This window comes from Fundulus heteroclitus, chromosome 3 (genome assembly GCF_011125445.2).
Source record: "Fundulus heteroclitus isolate FHET01 chromosome 3, MU-UCD_Fhet_4.1, whole genome shotgun sequence".
NCBI classification, from domain to species: domain Eukaryota; kingdom Metazoa; phylum Chordata; class Actinopteri; order Cyprinodontiformes; family Fundulidae; genus Fundulus; species Fundulus heteroclitus.
Genome location: NC_046363.1, coordinates 23,842,316 through 23,865,398, shown reverse-complemented (window position 1 = coordinate 23,865,398; position 23,083 = coordinate 23,842,316). Strand labels below are relative to the sequence as shown.

The 23,083-nt window shown below is 43.3% G+C and overlaps 1 protein-coding gene across 4 annotated transcripts in view; it reads right to left on the bottom strand.

The window, feature by feature from the left end:
* The window catches only part of invs (inversin), a 37,425-nt gene extending 14,384 nt beyond the window's left edge, over window positions 1-23,041 (bottom strand). For 2 of the 4 annotated variants that reach the window (XM_021308831.2, XM_036133507.1), the window contains exons 1-8: window positions 22,931-23,041; window positions 21,695-21,787; window positions 20,999-21,169; window positions 8,021-8,120; window positions 6,359-6,525; window positions 5,052-5,225; window positions 1,240-1,407; window positions 952-1,132 (exon numbers count right to left, since the gene is read on the bottom strand). In XM_021308831.2, the coding sequence (XP_021164506.2) occupies window positions 952-1,132; window positions 1,240-1,407; window positions 5,052-5,225; window positions 6,359-6,525; window positions 8,021-8,120; window positions 20,999-21,001 (793 nt within the window). In that variant the 5' untranslated portion in view covers window positions 21,002-21,169; window positions 21,695-21,787; window positions 22,931-23,041. Of the gene's footprint in view, window positions 1-951; window positions 1,133-1,239; window positions 1,408-5,051; window positions 5,226-6,358; window positions 6,526-8,020; window positions 8,121-20,998; window positions 21,170-21,694; window positions 21,788-21,971; window positions 22,101-22,930 lie in introns of all 4 variants that reach the window. The other 2 variants (XM_036133492.1, XM_036133500.1) reach the window with 2 other exon arrangements.
* Between the last annotated feature and the right edge of the window lie 42 nt (window positions 23,042-23,083).

Here is a 23,083-nt window from a genome sequence, read left to right as displayed (position 1 = left end):
AATAAAAGAAGACATTTATGGAAGAACAACAAATGTGGAACAACCAGCAACACAAGTAAAGGGAGGTAAAGGCCTCAGTTCTCGATATGACCGTCTCAGGTTTAAGTCCTGGCCTGTGGACCTTTGCCGGACGTCTCTCCCCCCCCCCCCCCCCCCCCCCCCCCACATCCCTCATTTCCTGTCAGTCTGAACCTACTGTCAAATAAAGGCCTCTAGGGTCAAATTATTAAAAAAGAAAGTAAGGGAAGCAGGAGCAGGACCATTGGAAGAAAAGAGAGGAAGGGAATGACGAAGAAAAGACTGGATACACTGCAAAAAACGGATCTAAAAATAAGTAAAATGTTCTTAAATTTAGTGTATTTGTCCCTGATTTGAGCAGGTAAATAAGATTATTTGCCAATGGAATGAGTATTTTGACCCCTAAAATAAGATAATTAGACATCCGGCACTTGAAATAAGACGATGGAGATGAGTTGTTCCTATTTTAAATGCAAAAATCTTATTCCATTTGGCAAATCATCTTATTTACCTGCTCAAATCAAGGACAAATACACTCATTTTAAGAACATTTTACTTACTTTAAGTTCCATTTTTGCAGTGTATTTATTTCCCACCTATCCAGACCTAGAAAACACTAAAATCGAATTTCCACTGTGCTGCACGATGGAACAGCGGTTAGCACTCTTGCCCCGGGTTCAGGTCCCAGGCTCGGCAGGGGGGCCTTCCTGTGTGGAGTTGGCATGTTCTCCGCGTGTCTGCGGAGGTTTTCTCCGGGCGCTCCGGTTTCCCCTACCGCTGGTCAGGACAGGCTAACCCTCCATGTGATCTACGAAGTTTCGCTGTACCTTGTACGTGTAGTGACAAATTAAAAAGCACCTTATCATCTAATCCAGCGGACGCAGCTGTCGGGGCATTTTGAACCAAAGGGGACGGCCAACCCGCTCCACTCACCCAGCAGAGCCGCCCAGTGCAGCGGCGTCCTGAACAGGTTGTCGTAAGCGGTGACGTTGCAGCCCTCGTAAGACGTCAGCACCTCAACCACGGCCTGGTTACCGTCGGCGACGGCAAAGTGCAAAGGCGTCCGACCCTCATAGTCCTGCCAGTTCAGCAGGGACTCTGTGGGCGCCGCTTCCTTCACACACACACAAAACAAAACAAAAAAAGAGGAGGGCAGACTGATGGGTGAGAGTGGCAGACGGGAGGCAGATTGAGCCGTACGCGAGCGTTTTTAGCACGCACCAGTATGCAGCGCACGGTTTGCGTGGCGCTGGCCTCCTGGCTGTGCGCCGCCCAGTGCAGAGGTATCTTGCCCTCGCTGTCCGGGATGCCGATGTTGGAATCGTGCTTGATGAGAAGGCGGACGTGCTCCGGCCGGTTATAAAACGCCGACCAGTGAAGAGCGGTTTGCTGTAAACAGGAAAGGAGACAGAGACGAACAAATGAATGAATGAACGAAGCTGAAGCAGACAGAGGGGCTTGCTGTGCCACCGGGGGGGCTGAGGTTTTCACTTACGTTCGGAGAATTACTCCACTATGACACGGTCAGGAAATACGAAGGAACGTGCAACACAAAGCCCATATTGAGCGCGCGGCCCAGAGATGCTAACCCAGATACCGCCTCCGTGACGGCGGCTCGGCTATTCTGAGATCCGCCGAAACCACTGTCATCTGACGCGATGATGCATATTGGATTATTACAAAACTAAATACTGATGTCAGATACACATCAGCTCGCGCAGACAGAGGAGACAGTGTGTGTTTGCGGTCTTATCGGGGGGGGGAAGACGGAACAAAGCCGCAGATTGTTGCGTCGCCTGCTGTTGTGTGCGAGTGCGCTTCAAGGAAACTATCTTGAGTCGGTCGGTTATCTCTCTGCGGGTCATTGGTCAGACGCCCAGACCGGCTGCCTTCTAATTGAGAAATTACAGTGGAAAAAAAAAAAAAAAAAAAAGTATTCCTACCTCTTGAACTTTTTACGTTTTATTATATTACGGCCACACACTTCGGTGTATTTTATTGGGGATTTCACGTGATGGATAAACAAGAGCGGCGCATTAATGAGGGGCGGAAAAAAAAGGATAAATGGTTTTCTATTTTTTTTATATAAAAATGAAAAAGGTTTTTATGCTTCTATTGTATATTCATCTGTCTGAGCAAACACTTTCTTGCCAATCTTCCCTACTGAGTCAGATTGGTCAGAGGGCATCTGTGAACGCCTTGCCACAGATTCCCATTTAGATCGACGGGCCACTCGAACACATAAAACATCCTTTGATCTAAACCATTTCACTGCAGCTTTCACTGTGCGCTTAGGATCGTTGTCTTGTTGCAGCCTACAACCCTCCAGCTTTCCACCAACTCTGACTTCCCTGCCTCAAACAGAAGATGAGAATCCCAGCGGCACGATGCTCCTACCCGTGCGTCTCAAGGTGCAGATGCTGTTTTCAGAGTCCATGGTGGGCGGAGTTCGTTTTCCTCCCAGTACGACACTTTGCACGTATGCACCCTAAACAAATCTAATTAGTTCTGATCTGAGCAGATTGCCTCCTTCTGTATCAGGGATCACCAACATGGTGCCCACGGGCACCCAGAAGCCCCCAGAGGGCCACATGTGGTGCCCATGAGCCTGTTTTAAACAAAGCACAATCCACTGGTGAGCTGCATCTAAAACTTTATTTTGTTCCGTTACTCTTCCTGCTTATTCACACGTGCATTTATATACATTTAAAAATGGCAATATACAGGACTGTCTCAGAAAATTAGAATATTGTGATAAAGTTCTTTATTTTCTGTAATGCAATTAAAAAACATGATATGTCATACATTCTGGATTCATTACAAATCAACTGAAATATCGCAAGCCTTTTATTGTTTTAATATCGCTGATTATGGCGTACAGCTTAAGAAACCCAAATATCCTATCTCAAAATATTAGAATATCGTGAAAAAGTATAGTAGTAGACAATTCAACTAATCACTTGAATTGTCTAATTAACTCGAAACACTGCAGGGTTTCCTGAGCCTTGAAAAACACTCAGCTTGGTTCAGTAAACTAAATCACAACTATGGTAGTGGTTAAGAGACGACATAAGATTCTCACAGTAACTGGTGTACTGACCATGGCATTACTGTCCTTGATTGGCCTGCCAATTCCCCTGACCTGAACCCCATAGAGAATTTGTGGGGTATTGTGAAGAAGAAGCTGAAAGACACCAGACCCAACAATGCAAATGAGCTAAAGGCCGCTATTGAAGCATCCTGGGCATCCATAACGCCTCAGCAATGCCACAGGCTGATTGCCTCCATGCCACGCCGCATTGATGCAGTAATCTGTGCAAAAGGATTCCCAACCAAGTACTGAGTGCATTAATGGACATTTTCAAATGTTTGATTTTGTTTTGCTGTTATAATTTTTTATTACTTGGTCTGAGGAAACATTCTAATATTTTGAGATAGGAGTTTTCTTCAGCTGTACGCCATAATCAGCGATATTAAAACAATAAAAGGCTTGTGATATTTCAGTTGATTTGTAATGAATCCAGAATGTATGACATTTCATGTTTTTAATTGCATTACAGAAAATAAAGAACTTACTCATCACAATATTCTAATTTTCTGAGACAGTCCTGTATATATAACACATGAATTTCTTTTTTTTTTTTTACATAAAGTTAAGGTGAACTCTGACTCTTGTAGTTCAAAGGTCAGTACTGGAAGCCCTTCGTATAACACAACACCCATGAAGCAGCTCTCAGTTTCAAAAAGATTGGTGACCCCTGGTATATGTTTGCTTTGCCCCCCCATACAAGGCTTTTGACAAACTGCAAACATAACTTATGCTTTCTTTAGAAAAACACATTTCCTCCTGCCACTCTTTCATTAAGGCTAAATTCACAGAGCAAACTATTAGTGGCCGTCTTGTCAACAGATTGCTCCACCTAAGCTGTAGATCTCTACAGCTCCTCCAGAGTTACAATAAGCCTGCTTCTTCGATTAAAGCCACTGTTACCCAGGATGTCAGTTTAGCTATCTTCTGCTCTGTCTTGGTAGACCTGCAGCTGTGCCAGTTTATTTCTATTATCAGATTATGGATGGAGGAGTGCTTTTTGAGATGTTCAAGGTTTGGGATGCCATTTACTCACTGACGTTCTTTATAAAACCTCTGAGGCCTTCACAGAACAGCTGGATTCATAATCAGAACCATTTATCATCTAGATCAGTGGTTCCCAGCCGTGGTCCTCAGGGACCACTGTCCTGCATGTTTTAAATGTATTGCTGTTCCAGTTCCCCTGATTCCAATGATCGCATGTCCTCCACGGACAACATGCAGGACCTACGAGACTCTGGAAGGAATTCCAAAAAAAGTAAAAAACAAACAAACAAAGCAACTGGACTTGTTTTCCGTAGTTGAAGACGTTTCGCTTCCTCTCCAGGAAGCTTTCTCAATTCAAAAAGTCTGGAGTAATGTGGAGTACCAAGCTTTATACTACTGCCAAACAAAGGCTTTGTAATGGTTTAGATAACATGCAAATTCAACAGAAACAGGTCCACCCCTTAGTAATGGGCGGTCGTTGAAGCCATTAAGCCAGCAGATTGGACCGAAACTGGTCCACTCCTCTGTAACGAGGAGTTGTTAGGGTTGTTATTGGCCTGTCTTAAAGGAACAATGTTTTGATCACACATATGAGGGTGAGAACTGAGGTGATGATTGGCCGGAATTAATCCTATAGCTGTGTTTTAAGTTTTTGAGAGTTGGAACCTAAGGAACTCCTCCTCTGTTTAAGGTTGGAAGGAAGTTGCTCATAATGAAGTTCGTTTAGGGGCCGAATACAAATCTGACCCACATTTCCAGATTTCTCAATCTTTATTTTCTTCCCACTTTAAAACTACTTTGTTTGTTGTAAAATCACAATATCAACACACTGAAGGTTGTGGCTGCAATGTAAAAAAGAAGAACAAGAACCAGGGGAACGAGTAGTTTTGCAAAGGTCTGAATGAAACCAAAAAACCGCTTTATGCGCATGTGTGTGTGTATGTCTGGCTCATTGAACCTTATTCTTGTCCTGTGTGTCCACCTCTCCAGGCCCGATGTGTTTGAGCAGCAGGGCGAGGGCTTTGGGAGACGGGTGTCGGGTGGCCAGGTGGAGCGGGGTCATTCCCTCCAAATCCTTCTGCAGACAGTTGGCCCGCCTGGACAGGAGCAACTTCAGGAAACGCACATTGCCCTGCAAACACACGACCAGGACAAACCGCGCTGGTGGGTAATTTCAGAAATCAGCCGTTCTTCTCAACGTCAGCCGTACAGCAGCAGGAGCAGCAGCAGGAGCAGCAGCAGCAGGAGTGTCGCACACGCTCCGGGACGCCCAGGGCTCCACCGGCCTTCTTCAGCGGCGTCTGCTTCAATCCGCAGGTCATCCATCTTTGCTCCCGTCCTCCTGCCTCGCTGCTCAGCGCTTGTGATGAGCTGTTAAACAGTAAACAGCGGCCGCGTCTCTGCCTGTCATCCCCCCTCCACATCATTATCACCCTCACTCCCGGCCTCTTTAACTACCGGGCCCCCTGGGTGATGCATCGCGGCGGAGAGCTCAGGCGACGGCGGCGTGTCCGCGCCGTGCACACGTGCCGCCGCGCTTTTGTATATTTGCCTTTCTGAGGCTGCAAAGCCACAGTCTGACAGATCTATCTGGTGTGTGAGCATGCATCTCGACTGTGAAGGAGATCATGTGTGTGTTTGTGGGGGTAGGTCAGTGTGTGTGCGTGTGTGTGTGTAATCCTGTCCTCTCCATTCTCAGTCCAATTAGATCAGTAATCCCAGGTCTCTCTTGCTGTCTTAGCCACTTATTGATCAGATGTCAAAGAGACAGGGCTTCCTATCACTTGCATCCCCCCCAACTCACTCACACACACTGACATACACACACCCAATCACTGAGACCCTACCCAATAACCTATTACTTTCCATCTCTTAATGGTGTGATGATCCTGCATCAAAAGTAGCCGCTCTTTGACGCGAACAGAGACGGTGAACATCATATTTAACCGTGTTACTAAACAGGATGCTGCCATTTGCCTGCGTTATAATTGCTGCTGTGTAATTCGGTGTGTATAAAAGCATGAGTTAAAAACCCACAGCTACAGCATTTGTGTTTAATCACTGCTTATCAGTCGATATTACCCCCATATAAACCCTCAGGCTGTAGCGACAGCCACTAGGGGGCACTAGCTTCCCACTTGAGCTAATTTAACTTCCTTTTCAATTAGTTTTACACCTTCTTTTTTTTTTTTTTTTTTGTGATGTAGTTTTGCAAAATTTACAATGTTTGAGCGGAGCCGCTCGTGCGTCTGTGGGCATCCGTACCTTCTGTGCCGCCAGGTGCAGAGCGCTCCGCTGGCTGTGGTCCGTCTTGTTGACCGAGGCTCCGGCCTTCAGCAGAACCTCGGCGCAGTCCAGCCGGTCGGCCAGCACGCAGTACATCAGCGGGGTGCGGCCAAACTGGTCCTCGTGGTCTCTCAACAGGGGCTCCGCTACGCAGAGGAAAAGGCAGGGTTGGTTACTCCAGGTTTGGGGAATAAACTGGTGAGGATTCCCAGTCCTCCAGGGCAACGTAAACCCAAAAAGGTTAAAAAAAACAACAACAACTGGACTTCAGTTCTTGTAGTTGAGGCGTTTCACTCTCAAGCCAAAGCTAGCGAGGGAGGAGTTCCTCGCTTTTGAGCTGTTTGGGATGTGCCGCTCTGCACATCTGGACTGGACTCCCATAACAACAGAGCCAAATGAAGTCCACTTGTTGTGTTTTTTTAAACCTTTATATATATATATATATATATTTGGGAGAATATGTTTTACTAATTCTGCTTCAGAGCGAAACTCAGAAGTCATCAGAAATGATGGTATGACTGATAAAGCCACTCATTGGTTCCATGTCAGCGTACATTTTAAACGCTCATAAACCTCTCTTCTGCCTACACGAACAGCTTCCTCCACATCAGTTTGGAAATATTCTCTAAGAAAACTTAAATAAACAAATACATTACTCGATCAGTATCAGTGGGTGTTCTTTCTTTACTTTTTTTAATTTGATCTCGAAACTTTTACTTATTAATCCATGACGTTCGGATTCTCTCTGTTCTGCTCTTCAAAACGGGAAAGACAAGGGGACATGCCGTTCAAGTAAGGTGGTGCGTGTTGATCCTCATGAATCAGGAAATGGTAATAAAAAAATTACTCCTCGCCTAAACCTGACCATACTTCAAAGACGGAGAACAAAATTAGCAAGATTTAGCACAACCCAGGCTGTGACAAGCACGGCTGGATGAAGATGTCGCTCTTTGGAAGGCATTCCAGGATATTAGCCTCTTCTCTCTAACCAACACGAAATTAAAAATCTGTAATTTACTAAATTCAATCGGGACTTTAACTGAAACTGTCTGCGTTGTTCAGCTGAGACCAAAACTGCAGCAATCCAGTCATTATGTCAATAATTTTATATAATCAGGCTGCAAATTATGTGCTCCATTACTCTAAATGGGGATTCAACTAACCTCATTGCACTCATTAAAGTAGTTTTTTTCTCTTGTTGTATAAGGTTTGTGTCTTTATTTGCTCTGCGGTCTAAAAATAGAAATTAAATGAACGCGAGGGTCTTGAACTTCTCAATAAAACAAATTAGTTCTAGTTTCTGTACTGTCCAGAAGTTTTGTGGCACGAGACGAATTCGAGGAGGAACAAATGGCTCTTTGGACCAATTGAGCATAAAGGAACGGCCAAAGATACCACGTTCTCTCTCAGTCCTCTACATGTTATCAAAGAAGACTAAGAGCTGATGTTGTACAAATCTACTCTAATTAAACGTCGGGCTGTTAAACATTTCTCTGTGCCAGATTAAGCTGCAGCGATCAGGAACACATATAAGGAGATTTTTACTCATCTCCAGCGGGTGTGCCAGTACTGTTAGAGGATGCTGTGATGCAGCAGCGGGAGTCAACGAAGATGCAAGACGGACGCCAGCGTGCCTCTGACCTGAAATGAGTTTGACGAGGGCGCTCCTATCTCCGTTGACAGCTGCGGCGTGAACCTGCGAGCCGGGGGAAGCCGATCCCGGGCTGGACGACGCTGAGGCCTGCAACAAAAACGCACCGAAGGTCAGCACTCAACCTGGAGCAACGAGCGCTTCCTTATCAAGAGGGTAACCTAATGAGCCGAGACAGTTTCCCTGTCGATCCACCTTGCTCCGAGCGCCACCAGTAGCTCTTTGTGAAGACGGCCCGAAATAAGCAGGACGCAAAATGAAAGAAATTCTGATTTACTGTTTCACTGCTGCTTGGCTGAAGCCGTTCTTGATCAGGTTTTTTTTTAGCGTTTGGTCTTCCTGAGTTCACAGCTACCACCAATCATAGCAAATCTAATGAATTTGAAATACAGTTCAGTTATCCTGATAGAATAGATCTGATATTGGCAAAATAATTAATATTATTTTCTGCTGAACCACTCAGCGACAGATTAAACATGCAATACTTTAACGAAACAAAGTAGAAAATACGTTCTTATAGGTCTAAATAAGGAGCTCAGGCGTTTGCATTAATAAAAGAAAACGTAGTTTCCTAACTTTGTAGGTCTGTTTTGTGATGTTTATTGAAAGCAACAAAAACTCCTGTATTTAGCCAAGGTTAATGGACAGCTGTGCCCAAGAGTGTTGAGTGAAAAGTCACTGGATTTTTTTTGGGCCATTAACATTTTCCATTTAATGCTATAAGTCATCCTGAAAAAGTACAAGAGGAGTCCATCTGCTCCATTTCTTCCCTTCTTCAACTGCAGTCGGGGGCCACAGAAATGTCTTCCAAGGGCCACAAGTGGCCCCTCGGCCCGCACTTAGGAAATCACTAGACTAAACCACTCTTCACAGAGAGGTCTGAGTGAATTTTTCTAAGTTGAAGAAAAAATAAAATGGAAACTGGTTACGGAGTCTGCCGAAAAGCAAGTGCTTCTTCTGTTGAAAACTACTGCACTGCAAAAAGGGAACTAAAAGAAAGAAATATTTTCTAGAAATTTGTCTATTTTTCATTGATTTAAGCAGGTAAATAAGACCATTTGCCAATGGGATTAGTAGTTCTACCCCTAAAATAAGATATTTAGATATTCTGCACTTGAAATAAGATGATGGAGATGAATTGTTCCTACTTTAAGTGCAAAAATCTTATTCCATTGGCAAATAATCTTATTTACCTGCTCAAATCAAGAAAAAATGCACTAATTTCAAGAATAATTTACTTAATTTTAGTTCCGTTTTTGCAGTGTGGGCCTCCCAGAATCTTGCTGGGGGTTCTGAGAGACCGAACTGAAACAAACACAACGCTGCACATCCCCAAAATAATGCCCACAGTGACACACGCAGGTGGTCGCATCATGATATGGAGTTATGTTTCAGCAAAGGAAACTGGGATTTTTGTTAAATTGGATGAAATTACACAAACATACTTAAACTCCACTGCCTGAGGCAAAGACTGACGGCAAATATTTGTCAAGTGAATAGGTGGCCTGCTTAGAGACTCCTACCAAAACACAGAATGCTGAAATTAAATGAGAATCTGCAACGTTTTCATTTAAGGCTATGCACACTTATCTAGAGTATCGCCACTTTTAGAATATGTAGCCTGCAAACAAATTTTAAAGGCTAAATTATATGGGATTGCTTAAAAATGAAAGATTTTTCTTTGTTACATTACAAAACCAGGGATTTTTATACTGCAATCATACATTTTTACCCAGGCTCCCAATTGAAGTTATCAATGTACACCTGAAGCGCAATAAAACATATTTTCCAATAGCCTAATAGAAGAACTAATGTAGACTGACAGCATAAAGTGTGTGCGTGTGTGCACGCGGACACATGCACGCTGGTTGTCTCCTCCTGCTGAGGGGGTTAAATCTCTTCCTGGCCCCACTTAACCAGAACCCAGAGAAAGCTGGGTAATCTGCAGACAGGAAGCAGCTGGGGAGGGGGGGACCCTGTGTGAGCATTATAGGAGGGGGGTCCCTCTTCATGTCTTATTCATGTCTCATTAATACTTCAGCAAAGCTGGCTGTGTGTGTGTGTGTGTGTGTGTAGTTGGGAAATGTGGGATGAGCCCTGCGGGGCAAAACACAGAAATCAATTATTGGCCCTAAATACATAAAAGCTCGAGGCACAAACTCTCGGATACAATGAGAGAATTTTTCTAAAACATTTCCTTCACTGGACCTGGAAACAGATCTGATTCAATTCTAGAGATGAACCGATCAATCGCCCTCAGAGCGGAATCAGACAATCTTCCCTTCGACGGCTCCAATCTGGGCAAATCCTGAGTTTTTAGTTCTTCTAGATTCATTAAATGCCTGAAAACTAAAGGAATCCTTTAATTTTACACGCAATAAAAGGCACCAACCAACAACGTGTGCTTTGAAGCACCTCTTTTGATTACAATAAAAATCAGATAAAAGTAGATGACACATGCTTTGATGCATAAATGGGGATTGTCCTGGAATTCCTTCTGTGATGGATACAGAACTGCTACCTGTATTAAATAACAGATTTTTTTATTCCCTTCTGTGGTTTAATGCCCAGGAAAAAAGAAAAAAATCTAAATTGACAGGTCAGACCTCAAAGAAAATTAGAAATCAGCGGAAAAAAAACAAACAAAAACATTGGCTCTCTATTTAACAAGTATGAAGTTACCATGTGATTACACATGCACACACACACACACACACACACACACACACACATACACACACATATATATATATATATATATATATATATATATATATATATATATATATATATATATATATATATATATATATATATATATATATATATTTCGTTGATAAATATACCTCAGACTGTAGGTTCAGACAAACATGGATGGATGCCTGGATGCATGGCATGGATGAAAAGATGAATGAATGGATGAAACGGTGGATGGATGATGGAAGGATGGAAAGATGGATGGATGGGTAGATGGATGGAAGCAATGATAAATGGATTGATGGATGAATGGATGAATGCAAGGATAGATGGATGAACAGAAGGAAGGAAGGAGAGATCAATGGATGGATGGACACACAGAGGGTCAGATGATCACAACCCTCTTATGTGCAGCTTTTATTTAACTATCACCATTAAAAACGTTTAAAAACCTGATTGGAGAGGCGTATTTTTAAAATCCTGATGTTTATTTATACAACAGAACAAGGAATAATGTCTTGAAATACAGTTTTCATTTTCTTCTCCCCTACTTTTTCTAGACTATTCAAGACTTTGTAGGATGCTGAATTCTTAATAACTGTCAAAGAGTTTCCTTGAGTTTCCTCTGGTCCCACTCTTCCTCCCTTCGGTCGCCTCATAAACAGCGCTCCTGTAGACGCTGCGTGCAGTGTGGCAATTACTAGTCATGCTTGTTGCTTTCTCACGCTCTGCCAAGTGGTGGTGGGGACCTAACGCGAGGAACGTCTCCGTGTGTGAAAAAGAGGCTGGGAGGAAAGAAATGGAAGATGCCGCACCGTGAAGGCGTGTGTCTGATTATGTCGCTGCGTGAGCACTTGGCACATGTGCCGCGTCATGGAAAGCGATCTTCCGTGAGAGGCAGGGAGCTTTTACGGCCGCTTCACCAAGATTAACCACAAGCTTCGCTAAACATCTCTAATTAACGACGATTGCTTAGTCAGAAGTGCGCGCATACACGCATGAAGCTTTCGATTACTAATATTAAACATGTGCTTTGCTCTTTTTGATGTTAAATCCTGTTATGAAGGATAAACTTTCCTCCTCTCGGTCTGAACATTTATCGGCGTCTTACAAAAGTAGCCCTTCTCTCTGAAAGCTTTCCACATTTGTTCTCTTCAAACTCCAGTAGGTAACGTATCGTACTGAAATGTGACGCGACAGACCAACAGGACTTGATCCACGGCTGCGATACAAAGGAAGCGACACGTGGCTTTCTAAATCTTTGACGAATTGAAATCTGTAAAGCGTGTCATGCTTCAGCCCCGCCGAGTCACTCCGCCGCGAGTGTTTTGGGGGTTTGTTTCTACCCACTTTGCATTCTCTCCCATTCTTCTTTGCACAATAGCTTTACGCTGTGATGGGGAGTGTTGTTTTAAACTGCAGTTCTTAAGCCTTGGCACAGATTGTTCACTGGATTTAGGCCTGGACTTTGACTAAGCCATTCCAGCAAAAATGAACATGCTTTGATTTAAACCATGCTGCGACCTTGCTGGTTGGATCCAACCAGTCCTATGCAGGTTAATCTATGGTTTTGCTATGTATTAAGCTAACCTGACTCTCGCCAGATGTATGTCGCTCCGCCTAGCTCCACTCACATCCATCTGGGAACTCTCCATAGGAATTGCCTTTATTGAAGGCTGGGCCATATAAAAAATCCTTGCATATGATTGGATAAGCCACTTGTCTGTCATCTTTATCAACGTGCTATTTCGACCACTCACACCGAAGCTAACCCGTGACGCTGTGAGTGTCCCGGGTTAGCTTCGGTGTTTTTTTTTGGTTTTTTTTAATGTGTTTGCGGCTCTAGTGGCACGCGTTTTATTGACAGTGAGCCGACAGGAAGAGGAGGGATAACAGGCGGCAAAGCGCTGCGGGTCGGAGTCGATCCAGGGCCGACCGCGTTGAGGACTAAAGGCCTCCTAACATGGTTTGCGCTAACCGCTAACCGTCCGCGCCCCGGAAAACAAAACTTGCCAAATCCGGTCGGGAGAAGGGCGAAAACATGGTTTCCACCAACAAAAGCCTTCAGAGCCGTTCTCTGATGTTCTTTTAATGAAACAATATTAGGTAGATTGGACAACACGGAAGAAATAGCAGCATCAATGTTAACGCTTGCTTCCTCAATGCGAGCCGCCATTGTTTGAATCAGTCTCACGGTCGCTTCTCCACTACGTCACATCCATGAAACTCCAGCCCTGCGTCCTGATTGGCTGGACAATAAAATTGGTTGGAGAAATCACTTTCTATGGGAGATGTCCCAGATGGATGTGAGTGAAGCTAGGCGGAGCGACATACGTCTGGCGAGAGTCAGGTTAGTATCAAGCCACCTCCATCTCTGTAACAGTCAGCTTCCCTGTCTCTGCTTGATGAACAGCATATCCCACAGCGTGATGCTGTTACCACCGTGTTTCACAGCGAGGATGCTGTGTTCGTAGTGATGTGCAGAGTTAGCTTTTGAGGCAAACGTAAAACCGAAGTTTAAAGGCTTTTCTGTTACGAATTGGCTTCCCTCTTGACGCTGTTCCACAAAGCTTAGACGTGCACGGCTAAACGGCCGTCCTGTTGACGGGATTCTTCCAGCCGAGCTGTGGATTTCTGTATCTCCCTCAGAGTTACCACGGGCCTTTTAGTTGCTTGATTGGTCAATGTTCTCCTTAATGTCTGGGTGTCACCAATACCCACCCACAGCCTAAAACAGAAGGCAGTGTTGAAGAAGCTGAAGGTCACAGAGTGCCGGAAGCATCATACAGAGGTTATAATCTTGCAATTGCATGTTTGTTTTTTCTAACACCGCACAGCTCTTATTCGCAGTTATAGCATATTCTTTACTTTTTTGGGATAATAAAGTGAATTGATGACAGATGACCGTTCACACTGAGCCTGGTTCTGCTGGAAGTTTTCCTTCCTGTTAAAGGGGAGTTTTTCTCTCCACTGTCGCTTCATGCATGCTCGGTATGAGGTATTGCTGCAAAGCCATTGACAATGCAGACGCCTGTCCACTTCTACGCTCTTTCAGGAGGAGTGAATGCTGCTTGTCGACGCAGTATACTGGGTTTCCTTAGATAGGAAACTTTTTGACCAATCTGTCTGTATGATTTGCTTGGTTTTGACTTTTTACAGTGCCTTGACATGACATATGTTGTGAATTAGTGCTATATAAATAACATTTAATTGAACTGAACTTTGTAAAATGGTCAAAATGTGGGATATTGTTTTCTTTTTTTAAAACCTAACCCTGCTTTAGTTACAACTTTCTCCCTGACCTGTCTGCTGTGTCCTTGGTCTTCATGACGCTGGTTGTTGTCTAACGAACCTCTGACGCCTTCGCAGAGCAGCCGGATTTATACTGAGGTTAGGAACCATATCTGGACTGTATTTCCTAATTAGACAACTTCTGAAAGCAACCTGTACCAGACTAGAGACGGGGATCAATACAAAACACTAGGAACTCTTTATATTTTTATTTATTTGTTAAAACAAGGTAAAAACCACAGACTTTTTTTTTTTTTTTTTTGCATTTGTCAATTACATAAACCCTCAATAAGATCCATTGATGTCTTTGGTTATAGCATAACAAAATGAGAAAAGTTCAAGCGGTCTGAATACTTTTGGAGGCCACTGGGTGCTGATTCTTCTTTACATTTTTCAAGTCAACCTGAAAGGCTCCAGCTGCTGCGAGGAATAAAGCGAATTGATTATGAATAATCTTAAAAAGCAAAACAAGTGGTCATTTGGCCGAAAAGTGACACGAGAGAGGCGAGTCGATACCCGAATCCGTGTGTGGGACATTCATGACCGCCATACGCAGCCAGTTATAGTTTTCATGAGAGACGCGGCGTTTGGGAAACACCCACCGGGCGTCCAAATTTGGCTAAAAAGGCTTTTTGAGATGCAGCGTCTGCAGTCAAACAAAGGAGGGTGCAAAAACAACACCAGTTCCCGTCGAGAGGTTTGAAGTGGTCTCATTTGGCTATTCATACGTGTTCCTCGGGGAGCGCTCGGCTTGTTAATAAGAAGACAATAACTCAGAGTAAACCATCGATCAGCGGCTGAGGTCCTGACCAAGTGATTGTGCATCTGTGTGCGTATCGACTCATGCTGATGCTGACATTATTTAGTCTTTATTCATATTCTACCTCATATAACCAAAGTGACTTTAACAAAGAATCCAGACACTTCCCTGAGACCTTTCAGCAACACTACAGGTGTGCGGCACATAGGCACGCTGCAGGCTCTACATGCACACAAACCCTAAGCTGCAACTTCAATAGGCGCTATTGAGACGAGCAGGTAAAGAAACTAGAGCGCGCGTTTGTGCAGCGTGTGTGTTTTTTTTTTTTTTTTCTGAATGGTTCCCCGGCTGTCCATCTCTGTGAAGGTGTCTGCTTTTGACAGGAGACAGCTCTGACATGCTGTGCGACTACACGGCGCTGAGCCCACACACACACACCCACACGCAGTTTCTTACGCTTTAAAACATAACAGATATACAGTTTATGAGTCATAACAGAGTGTGTTTAAGCGCGTTGTCAACGTGGGGCCATTATATCTGCTGTCTGGGCCACCTACATGTCCCTCTGTGCGTTTCAGAATGAGTCTGTATGTCTCAGATGAAAAAGATATGTACGCTGCAGGAAACAAAAACCCCTGCTTTTGACTGACAGGGAAGGAGGTAGGAGGAAGGATAATATCGGTCCAGAGGGATGCCCAATCTGCGAAGCCCTATTTCTGCGGGACTCCCCGGTTCCCCAAAGACCAATGAGCCGGCTCCCTCGCCCGATCGGGGGGCCGAGCCCCAGGGGCACAGCGGGGCCAATCAGCAGGAGGCGAGAGGGCTGAGTGGCATATACATCTGCTAATTTACATCATTACCAGAATGCATCCTGACAAATGAGCCCCCGGGGCGAGGGCCAATCACCTGGGAGAGTAATGCAATTAGGCGGGACTAGAGTTGTCAATCTCACAGCCACGGGGGTCAGTTTGTGATGCCTATGAATACAACAGGCCTGCCTGCCGCCTGTTGTTTTACACACAAAACACATATACGCACAGTGCCAATCAGAAGTTTGCATAATCATTTATTTGCACTGCTCTTTATCCACGGTGGAGAGAGCAACTTTGATAGATTTTTAAAAAGAAAACAAGACTTGTGTAAGTCTGAATTTAATGCAGATTTCTTTAATTCACACAGATTTCAGGTTATACATCCACCCTTTACTAATATTTGGATGAATGTCCCTTAGCAGCATGCTACCTCCATTTTGCGGCCTATGTAGCCACTAACAAGCCTCTGGTATAATTCTGGATATTTGATCACTCTTCTTATCAGAAATGGTTCCTTTAAATTGGTTGATTTCCAGGCACAGAGCAGACATTAAGCTCCGGGATCGGCGTTCAGTTCAATCACCTAACTGGGTCAAAGTTTCTCTCATCTCATCCAAATTGTCACCTCTGGGAAAAAGAAATGGCCAGGGATGTTTAGGAACAACTCACCAAGTACCATCATAAACTGCGTTAAGAGAAATGAGTTGATGCTGTGTTTTATTCATCTCGGACCCAGAAACTGGCCAGTCAGAGAACGTCATCTCTGCCGTCTTACCGTCCCAGTTTCCCTCTTGTCGGACAGTAGGGAAAAAAATGGACGCTCGCACAAAAGCCGTTGTTCGGTGCACAAATACAGCCAACCTGAGTCTCCGATGCGTCTTGAGGTCACATTTTATTGCTAAATCTTTGTCTTTTTTTTTCTTTTAAAGGTGTGGAACTGTTCAACTGAACATGAAAAGTTTAACTATAGGTGGCGATCCTTCATTGCTCGTTCAGCCACTACGATCGCTATTAGAACAATAATGATAACAACAGTGTTCTGCGCTGTGTTTAGGTGAAACGGTTGAGGCGGTGGATTTACATATTACACTTATGCATACGGTGCGGTCAGGACCGGTGACGGGACCCGCAGAGAGCGGTGGTTAGAGCGGTGCAGTCGGTTCGGTCCGCGGGGAACGAGCGAAGCGGTGACTTTCATAGGAGTTTTAAAATCTGAACTTTTCTGTCAAATTACGTTGCAACAACCAATCAGGGACTGGTTGTTATTGTTGTGACACACGGTGAACGACTTCAGCGGAGACAACGCTTTTTTTCAATCAAAATAGGAGATATAAAAATTATGAAGTAAGGAATGCTCTCTAGAGGTTTGTGGGTGGCTTTGAAAAAAGCTTTTTTTTTATTTAGCCCTTAAAAGGATTGTTAAATCTTTCATCAGTCGTCCTCCTCTTGCAGCTCCAGAACTGGACCGGCTGGCCGGCGCTTCTGCAGCCAAGTTGGGTGCTCTGTTTCTTGGCCTCTTGCTCTGCTCTGTCCCGGTGCTTCTGTCTGAAGCCGCCGTTGTTGGGTTTTTCCCATTAAATGCAGCACCGTGACACGCTCTGTAAAATCCCAGTCTGCCATGTTGAGTGAATAGACAAGCGGATAGAAGCTTCTCCTATATGATGACGCAGTGAACCTGGTGTCACTCGTTTGTGCATGCAAAATGCACAGCGGTCAACAACGCGCGGTGGAGGCGGAAGTTTTCGCGGACCCTGCGTTCGGTCCCAACTCACCAATAGGGACCTGTTAAAAATGGTCAAAGTACAAAGTTTGGCTCAATTTTGCTGCGTTCATTATGGCTGGATTCATGATGCAGCCATCCTGAACGCAGAAGTCCTGCTGGGCCAACTTTGCGAATTGTAATTCCAACTTTAGGGACCGTTTCAATCAGAATTTCTGACTTGGAAGTCGGAATTTCCAAATATAAGGACAATTGGAACGCAGTGTTAGCATCAGTGAGGTGAGGCGGCCTGATGAGGTTTCCACCTCGATCCACACTGAGAGGGAGAGAAGCAGCAGCCCCAAAACTGGCCCAAAAACATGGCGACATCCCCACATCCCCAACTGTTAAGCATTATAACAACAATTAGACTGAAATAGGCTGGCCATCATCATCTGATCAAAAGTTTAAGATTACAGCTTTCAAAAGCCATAATGTCGATAACCTCCTCATGGCAAAGGCAAAAAAAGCTCACCGATTCTGAACACAGTAGGATTGTGGAGCTGCATGAGCAAGGCTTCTTACCACGTGCAATCGCGGCTGACGTTGAACGCAGTGCAGCAGTCATTTTGAATTTCTTAATTTCTGTGGGTCTACTGTGACGTAATTGTTAAAAAAAAACAACGTAATAGAGAACAGAGAAAACTGAACGCCGTGGAAAATATGACCCAAACAGAATATAAAGATATTATCTACACGGGTCCTGGAAAGACTAATTTCAACTTTTCTGCACTAGAGACGCCAAGTATACAACACAATGTATTTAAGGGCTAAAAATTAGCATTTTGCATATGTCCACTTTAATTTTAATACTGTGGCAAGACAAAATCTTTACTTTGAAGGTCCCCGTGACCTATAGATATCTAGGTATAGATATATATGTATATATAGAGAGATATCTATATCTATATATATATTTCTAGATATCTCAAACTATCTATCTATCTATCTATCTATCTATCTATCTATCTATCTATCTATCTATCTATCTATCTATCTCTCTCTCTCTCTCTCTTTCTCTCTCTATATATATATATATATATATATATATTTCTAGATGTCTCTATCTATCGACAGACAGACAGACAGACAGACAGACAGACAGACAGACAGACAGACAGATAGACAGATAGATAGATAGATAGATAGATAGATAGATAGATAGATAGATAAAATCCACAGTCTATCCAAACATGAGTGGTCGTAAAAAAGAAGAACAGCTATGATGCAACATAAATAGCTGGACATTAACATGACATTCATGCTGGGGATAAATGTCTGTAAACTTGTAGCTGGCCGCGCACACAGTTGTCGTCCGTGCTTTAAGAGGTTGGTTTACAATCGGTCCTGCAGGGAGTCCAAAGAGGGTATACCGTGTTTCTCTTAACAAAGATGGGCTTGTGTCATGCGAGAACAAATGTCCGAGTTAAAGCGTGAATATCTGAACACGTCTGGTGGTGTTTGCGTCTGTTTGCACCTTGACAATAAAGGGAAGTCAGCTAAGGCACCGTGTTGTGGAGCAAGGCAGTCTAAGCTCTGTGCAATGGCGACAAAAAGGGCAGAGGACTGTTTTTCTCCAGAAAGAGAACAGGCCTGAATTTGACTGGCATGAATTTAGCTTCATCACACGCTATATCATACCGTGAGTCAGAAGGGTTGTGGCCAGCATGCAGTTCATGGTTTTACTTTTAGTTCGTGGTGCGTTTATGCGTGCGTAATCTGACTGGGGCTTAAAATGGTATTACTTTCTAAAGAAACTTTGACCAAAATGTAAAGATAGCCATTCTTACCTCGCCTGTGCAGTTCAGCCACTGCTCCAGACGCTCTTAAAGTAAGGGAGGTGGTGCGTTTAGTGTCATCGCATTATATCACTAATGAGACGCCTCCAGGAGGGAGGAGAGGGGGAGAGCAAGGCAGGCAGCAAAATGAAGAAATGAAGAAAAGAATGACGAGAAGTGGAGAGAACATGAATTGAGGGGGTTGGGAGACAGATAGACCAGCTTGGGGACTTTTTCCTCTTTCCTCCTCCATCCTCGTTCCTCCCCCCCACACCTCCAAGTCTAATTGGACTAAAACTGTGATCTAATTAAATGGCCAATTAAAGTGCAGAGAGCAATGTGCCCACTGGCGAATCAGAGGACAGGGACGTAATCAGATGGAAAAACAAACAGAAAGAAAAAAAAAATCAATGGAAACGATGCAAAATGGGCAAAAGGTGGAGAAAAGAGAAAAAGAAACAAACCGAATCAGAATGATGGCTTAGAGCAGCGGGCCTAAAATAAAATAAAACACCTGAGTAAAAAAAAAAAAAAAAAAAACAGCAAGTGATAGCTGATGGTAAAAATAAGGTTTCAAATTTTCTATTTTAGTGAAATTATTCCTCTTTCAATTTAAATGACAAGATAGCACCCGGAATTACTAAACAAGTAGCAATGTGCTGCCTACAAGCTGAACTTTCTGTTCCTGATTCATTTTTGGTTTCCACATTTTACTCTCTGAAACCAAAATTTCAACCATGACTCATAATAATCATGTCATACATTTATGACAATGTATATTAAATAAAGCATGGCGACAGAACTAATAGCGCTTGATTTTTCAGTGTTGCTCATATCACAATCAGTATCCAGATATTTTCATTCGTCTGCACAAAATAGCTGAGGCTTAGTCAGACTGTGTACAAAGTCTTGCTACAGGTTAGCCACCGGGTTTAGGTGTGGACTTTGACTGGTCCGTTATAACATATGCTTTAATCTGAACCGCTCCATTTCAGCTCTGGTTTCGTGGGTGGAGCCGTTGTAGGACGGTAGGACGGTGACCCCTCAGCTCAGTCTCAAGTCTTTGGCCGTCTCTGGCAGGTTTTTCTCCAACTTTATCCTGCATTTAGCTCCGCACACATTCCTACAAAGTTTGACCAATTTTTCCGTCCCTGCAGAAGGAAAGCATCCCCACAGCATGACGCTGCCACTCCCATGTTTAACCATGGAGTGGGTGTGTTTCTGCACCTGAATATTCTTTGTTCTCAACCACCCATCCCATATAAAATACGCTGAAGTTGTTAGTTGTGAAAACAGGACAAAATCTGGAATAGTTCAATTGAAGGAATTTAGTCGCTGAATACTTAATGCAAGGCACTGCACATTGGAATCTGTGTCCTTTAAGTTTATATAGCTGTTCTCGTGCAAGAAAACTGAAACTCATTTCAGAGACACGTTGTGTTTGTTCTACTTCAGAGTTACATTAAAGTATATTTTAAGGCAAAAATATATTAAAAAAAAAATCACAGTATGGGTAATTCAACAAATGACTTGAGCAGCTGAGTGGTTTGTTTTCTCTTCAGTACTGATACTCAGAGGGAGCTGAATCTTCCTGTCTCCATCTGTGTGGAGCTCCCACACTGGGAACCCCCCTATGGACAGCTTTAGTGCATAAAATATTAATGCTGGGTTTCAATTCTACATTCCTCTCTAATCTCCTTAACAATTAGGGAGATGCAGCATCTACAATTAGCTTCGTCTCTGCAGTCTGAACTCCTAAGGGGCAATTATAGACTGGAGAGACCACAATGACCAACAAACAATGAGTACAGAGGAAAAAGGCCTCTGGGATTCGAATGTGTGAAGCTGATTTCGCAGTTTTGGATTCTTACCATGTTTTCGTTGGGAGGTGTGTGGGGGGGGTGTGCAGACACTTTGGAAGATTCTTCCCAGTTCAGAGCATCCTCAGTGGGAGTGAAGTCACATCCAGGTCCCCTACCTGGCCTGATCCTAGCTGCTGGCAGAGCGAGGAAAGATGCTCACTCACGCTGAGACCGACCCACCTGTCCACACAAATAACTGCCAGTAAAACACAGCTACAGCGCTGATGACAGACGTAAGCACGAGAATCACAGTTAGTATTTTAGGCTTTATCTTATCACACGTGCACCATCCAGGTATGTCCTGCTTACTGGCTTACTGATACAGAGGTTTTAAAAAGTTATTGCTATATCTTTTTGTTGTACTGCTCCTATGGATTGAAGTGTTTTCTGGTTTCTAAGAAAATTAGAAAATTACGTCAAGACTGTTTTTTTTTAATAATCATAAAAATGTTATGTTAAGGCCTTGTTATATACAATATCTAATGGGGAAGACAGCCATTTACACCCTTCACAACAAAAGCAAGCCTTAAAAAGGTAATTTCTAAAGAAGCTGTCTGTTCACAGAGTGCTGCATCCGAGGATAATGATGGAAAGTTGAGCGGCAGAAAAAAGTGTGGTGGAAAAGGGGTTGCACAAGACACAAAGATAACAGCCACGAAAGTACTGTGAAGTAAGGTCTCTTCAAGAGTTTGAGGGAAGACTCACATTCAGCTGGAGTCGGTGCTCCAAGAGGCCCCCAAACACAGATGTATCCAGAGCATGGGATGCCACTGCAGCATTCCTGGTTTGGAGTCACTCCTGAATAAGAGAAAACATCAGTAACATCCTACCTTCTAAAAAGGAGAGTTGCTAATTGGTCCAAACTGATCTATTTAAATGTAAGTAAATGTTGCATTTGACTTCTGCCCACACTGCCATGAGCACCAACACATGCTTTAATGACCGTTGTATCTCTGTGCAGGATAGGACAGCAAACTCTTACCTAATCCCATGGATGATCCTCGGAGCGTTGTTTTATTTATTATTGATTATTTTTATTTTACCTGTCTTTCACCAGCAGGTCCCATTGAGATCAGAAATCTCTTTTACCAGAGGAACCTGACCAAGGTAGCTGTCATAAAACCCAAAACAGTATAATACATGTATAAGTACATAAGTTATTGTCAAAAAGAACATGGAACACCTCAGCAGACAATAATGTCAATAATATAGTTGGCAAGACATGTTTGTTAAGAAGCTGACTGCAGGCTGGCTATTTGCGCAGACTGCCTTACTAATTTACTTGCTAATATAAACCTCCCATACTTGCATTACTCTATAAAAAAGCCAAAACATAAAATATTCATAACTTAACCAAAATTCAATTCTATAAATATTCCTTTACCTTTTGCTGGAGTCTATATCAAGATCAGAATTTACTATACTGATATCTGTTATAGCTACAATAAATAAACTTTCATCAATCTTTTCCTTATTTATTTCTTTTAATTTATTATCTTTGATTCTGAATTTGAATGGCTTGTTGAAATACCGACACTCCAAATAAACTTTTCATGGAGCTGGGAGGAGGTGGAAGAAACAATTTAGTTATATTGGGGAATCAAAAATATTCCTCAACTGCCATATTTCTTCGTTTTTGTTTGTTATTTATTTATTGGCACATTTACTGTTTCAAATCAAACCAAAGTTAACATTACACAAAGATAACCAGAGGAAATATAAAAAAACAACAGCTCTCAAATTGGTGATTTCAAATAAAAAGCTGTATTGCTCATGAATGTGGGAATAGCAAAAACTTAACTACAATGATGCAACTCTTCAGAGTTTCACGAAATACATTTTTCGTACCCGTAATATGGTTAAACAAAGTCTAATGTTAAAGCCATTCGGAACGTCGACAACGTGCCGTGCTGGCCGTGTCATGTTTGCAGTCATATTTACCTGCAGAATCCCTTTTCTCTAAGACTAAACTCTGGAGAAAGTTTTCCTCCCAGGCGCCCCGTTGGATCGCCGCTGTAAACACTACAACTCCCGTTACAATCCCGCGACAACGTTCGTTCGCCATGTTTTGAGTTTTCTACGCTGCGGCCGTCG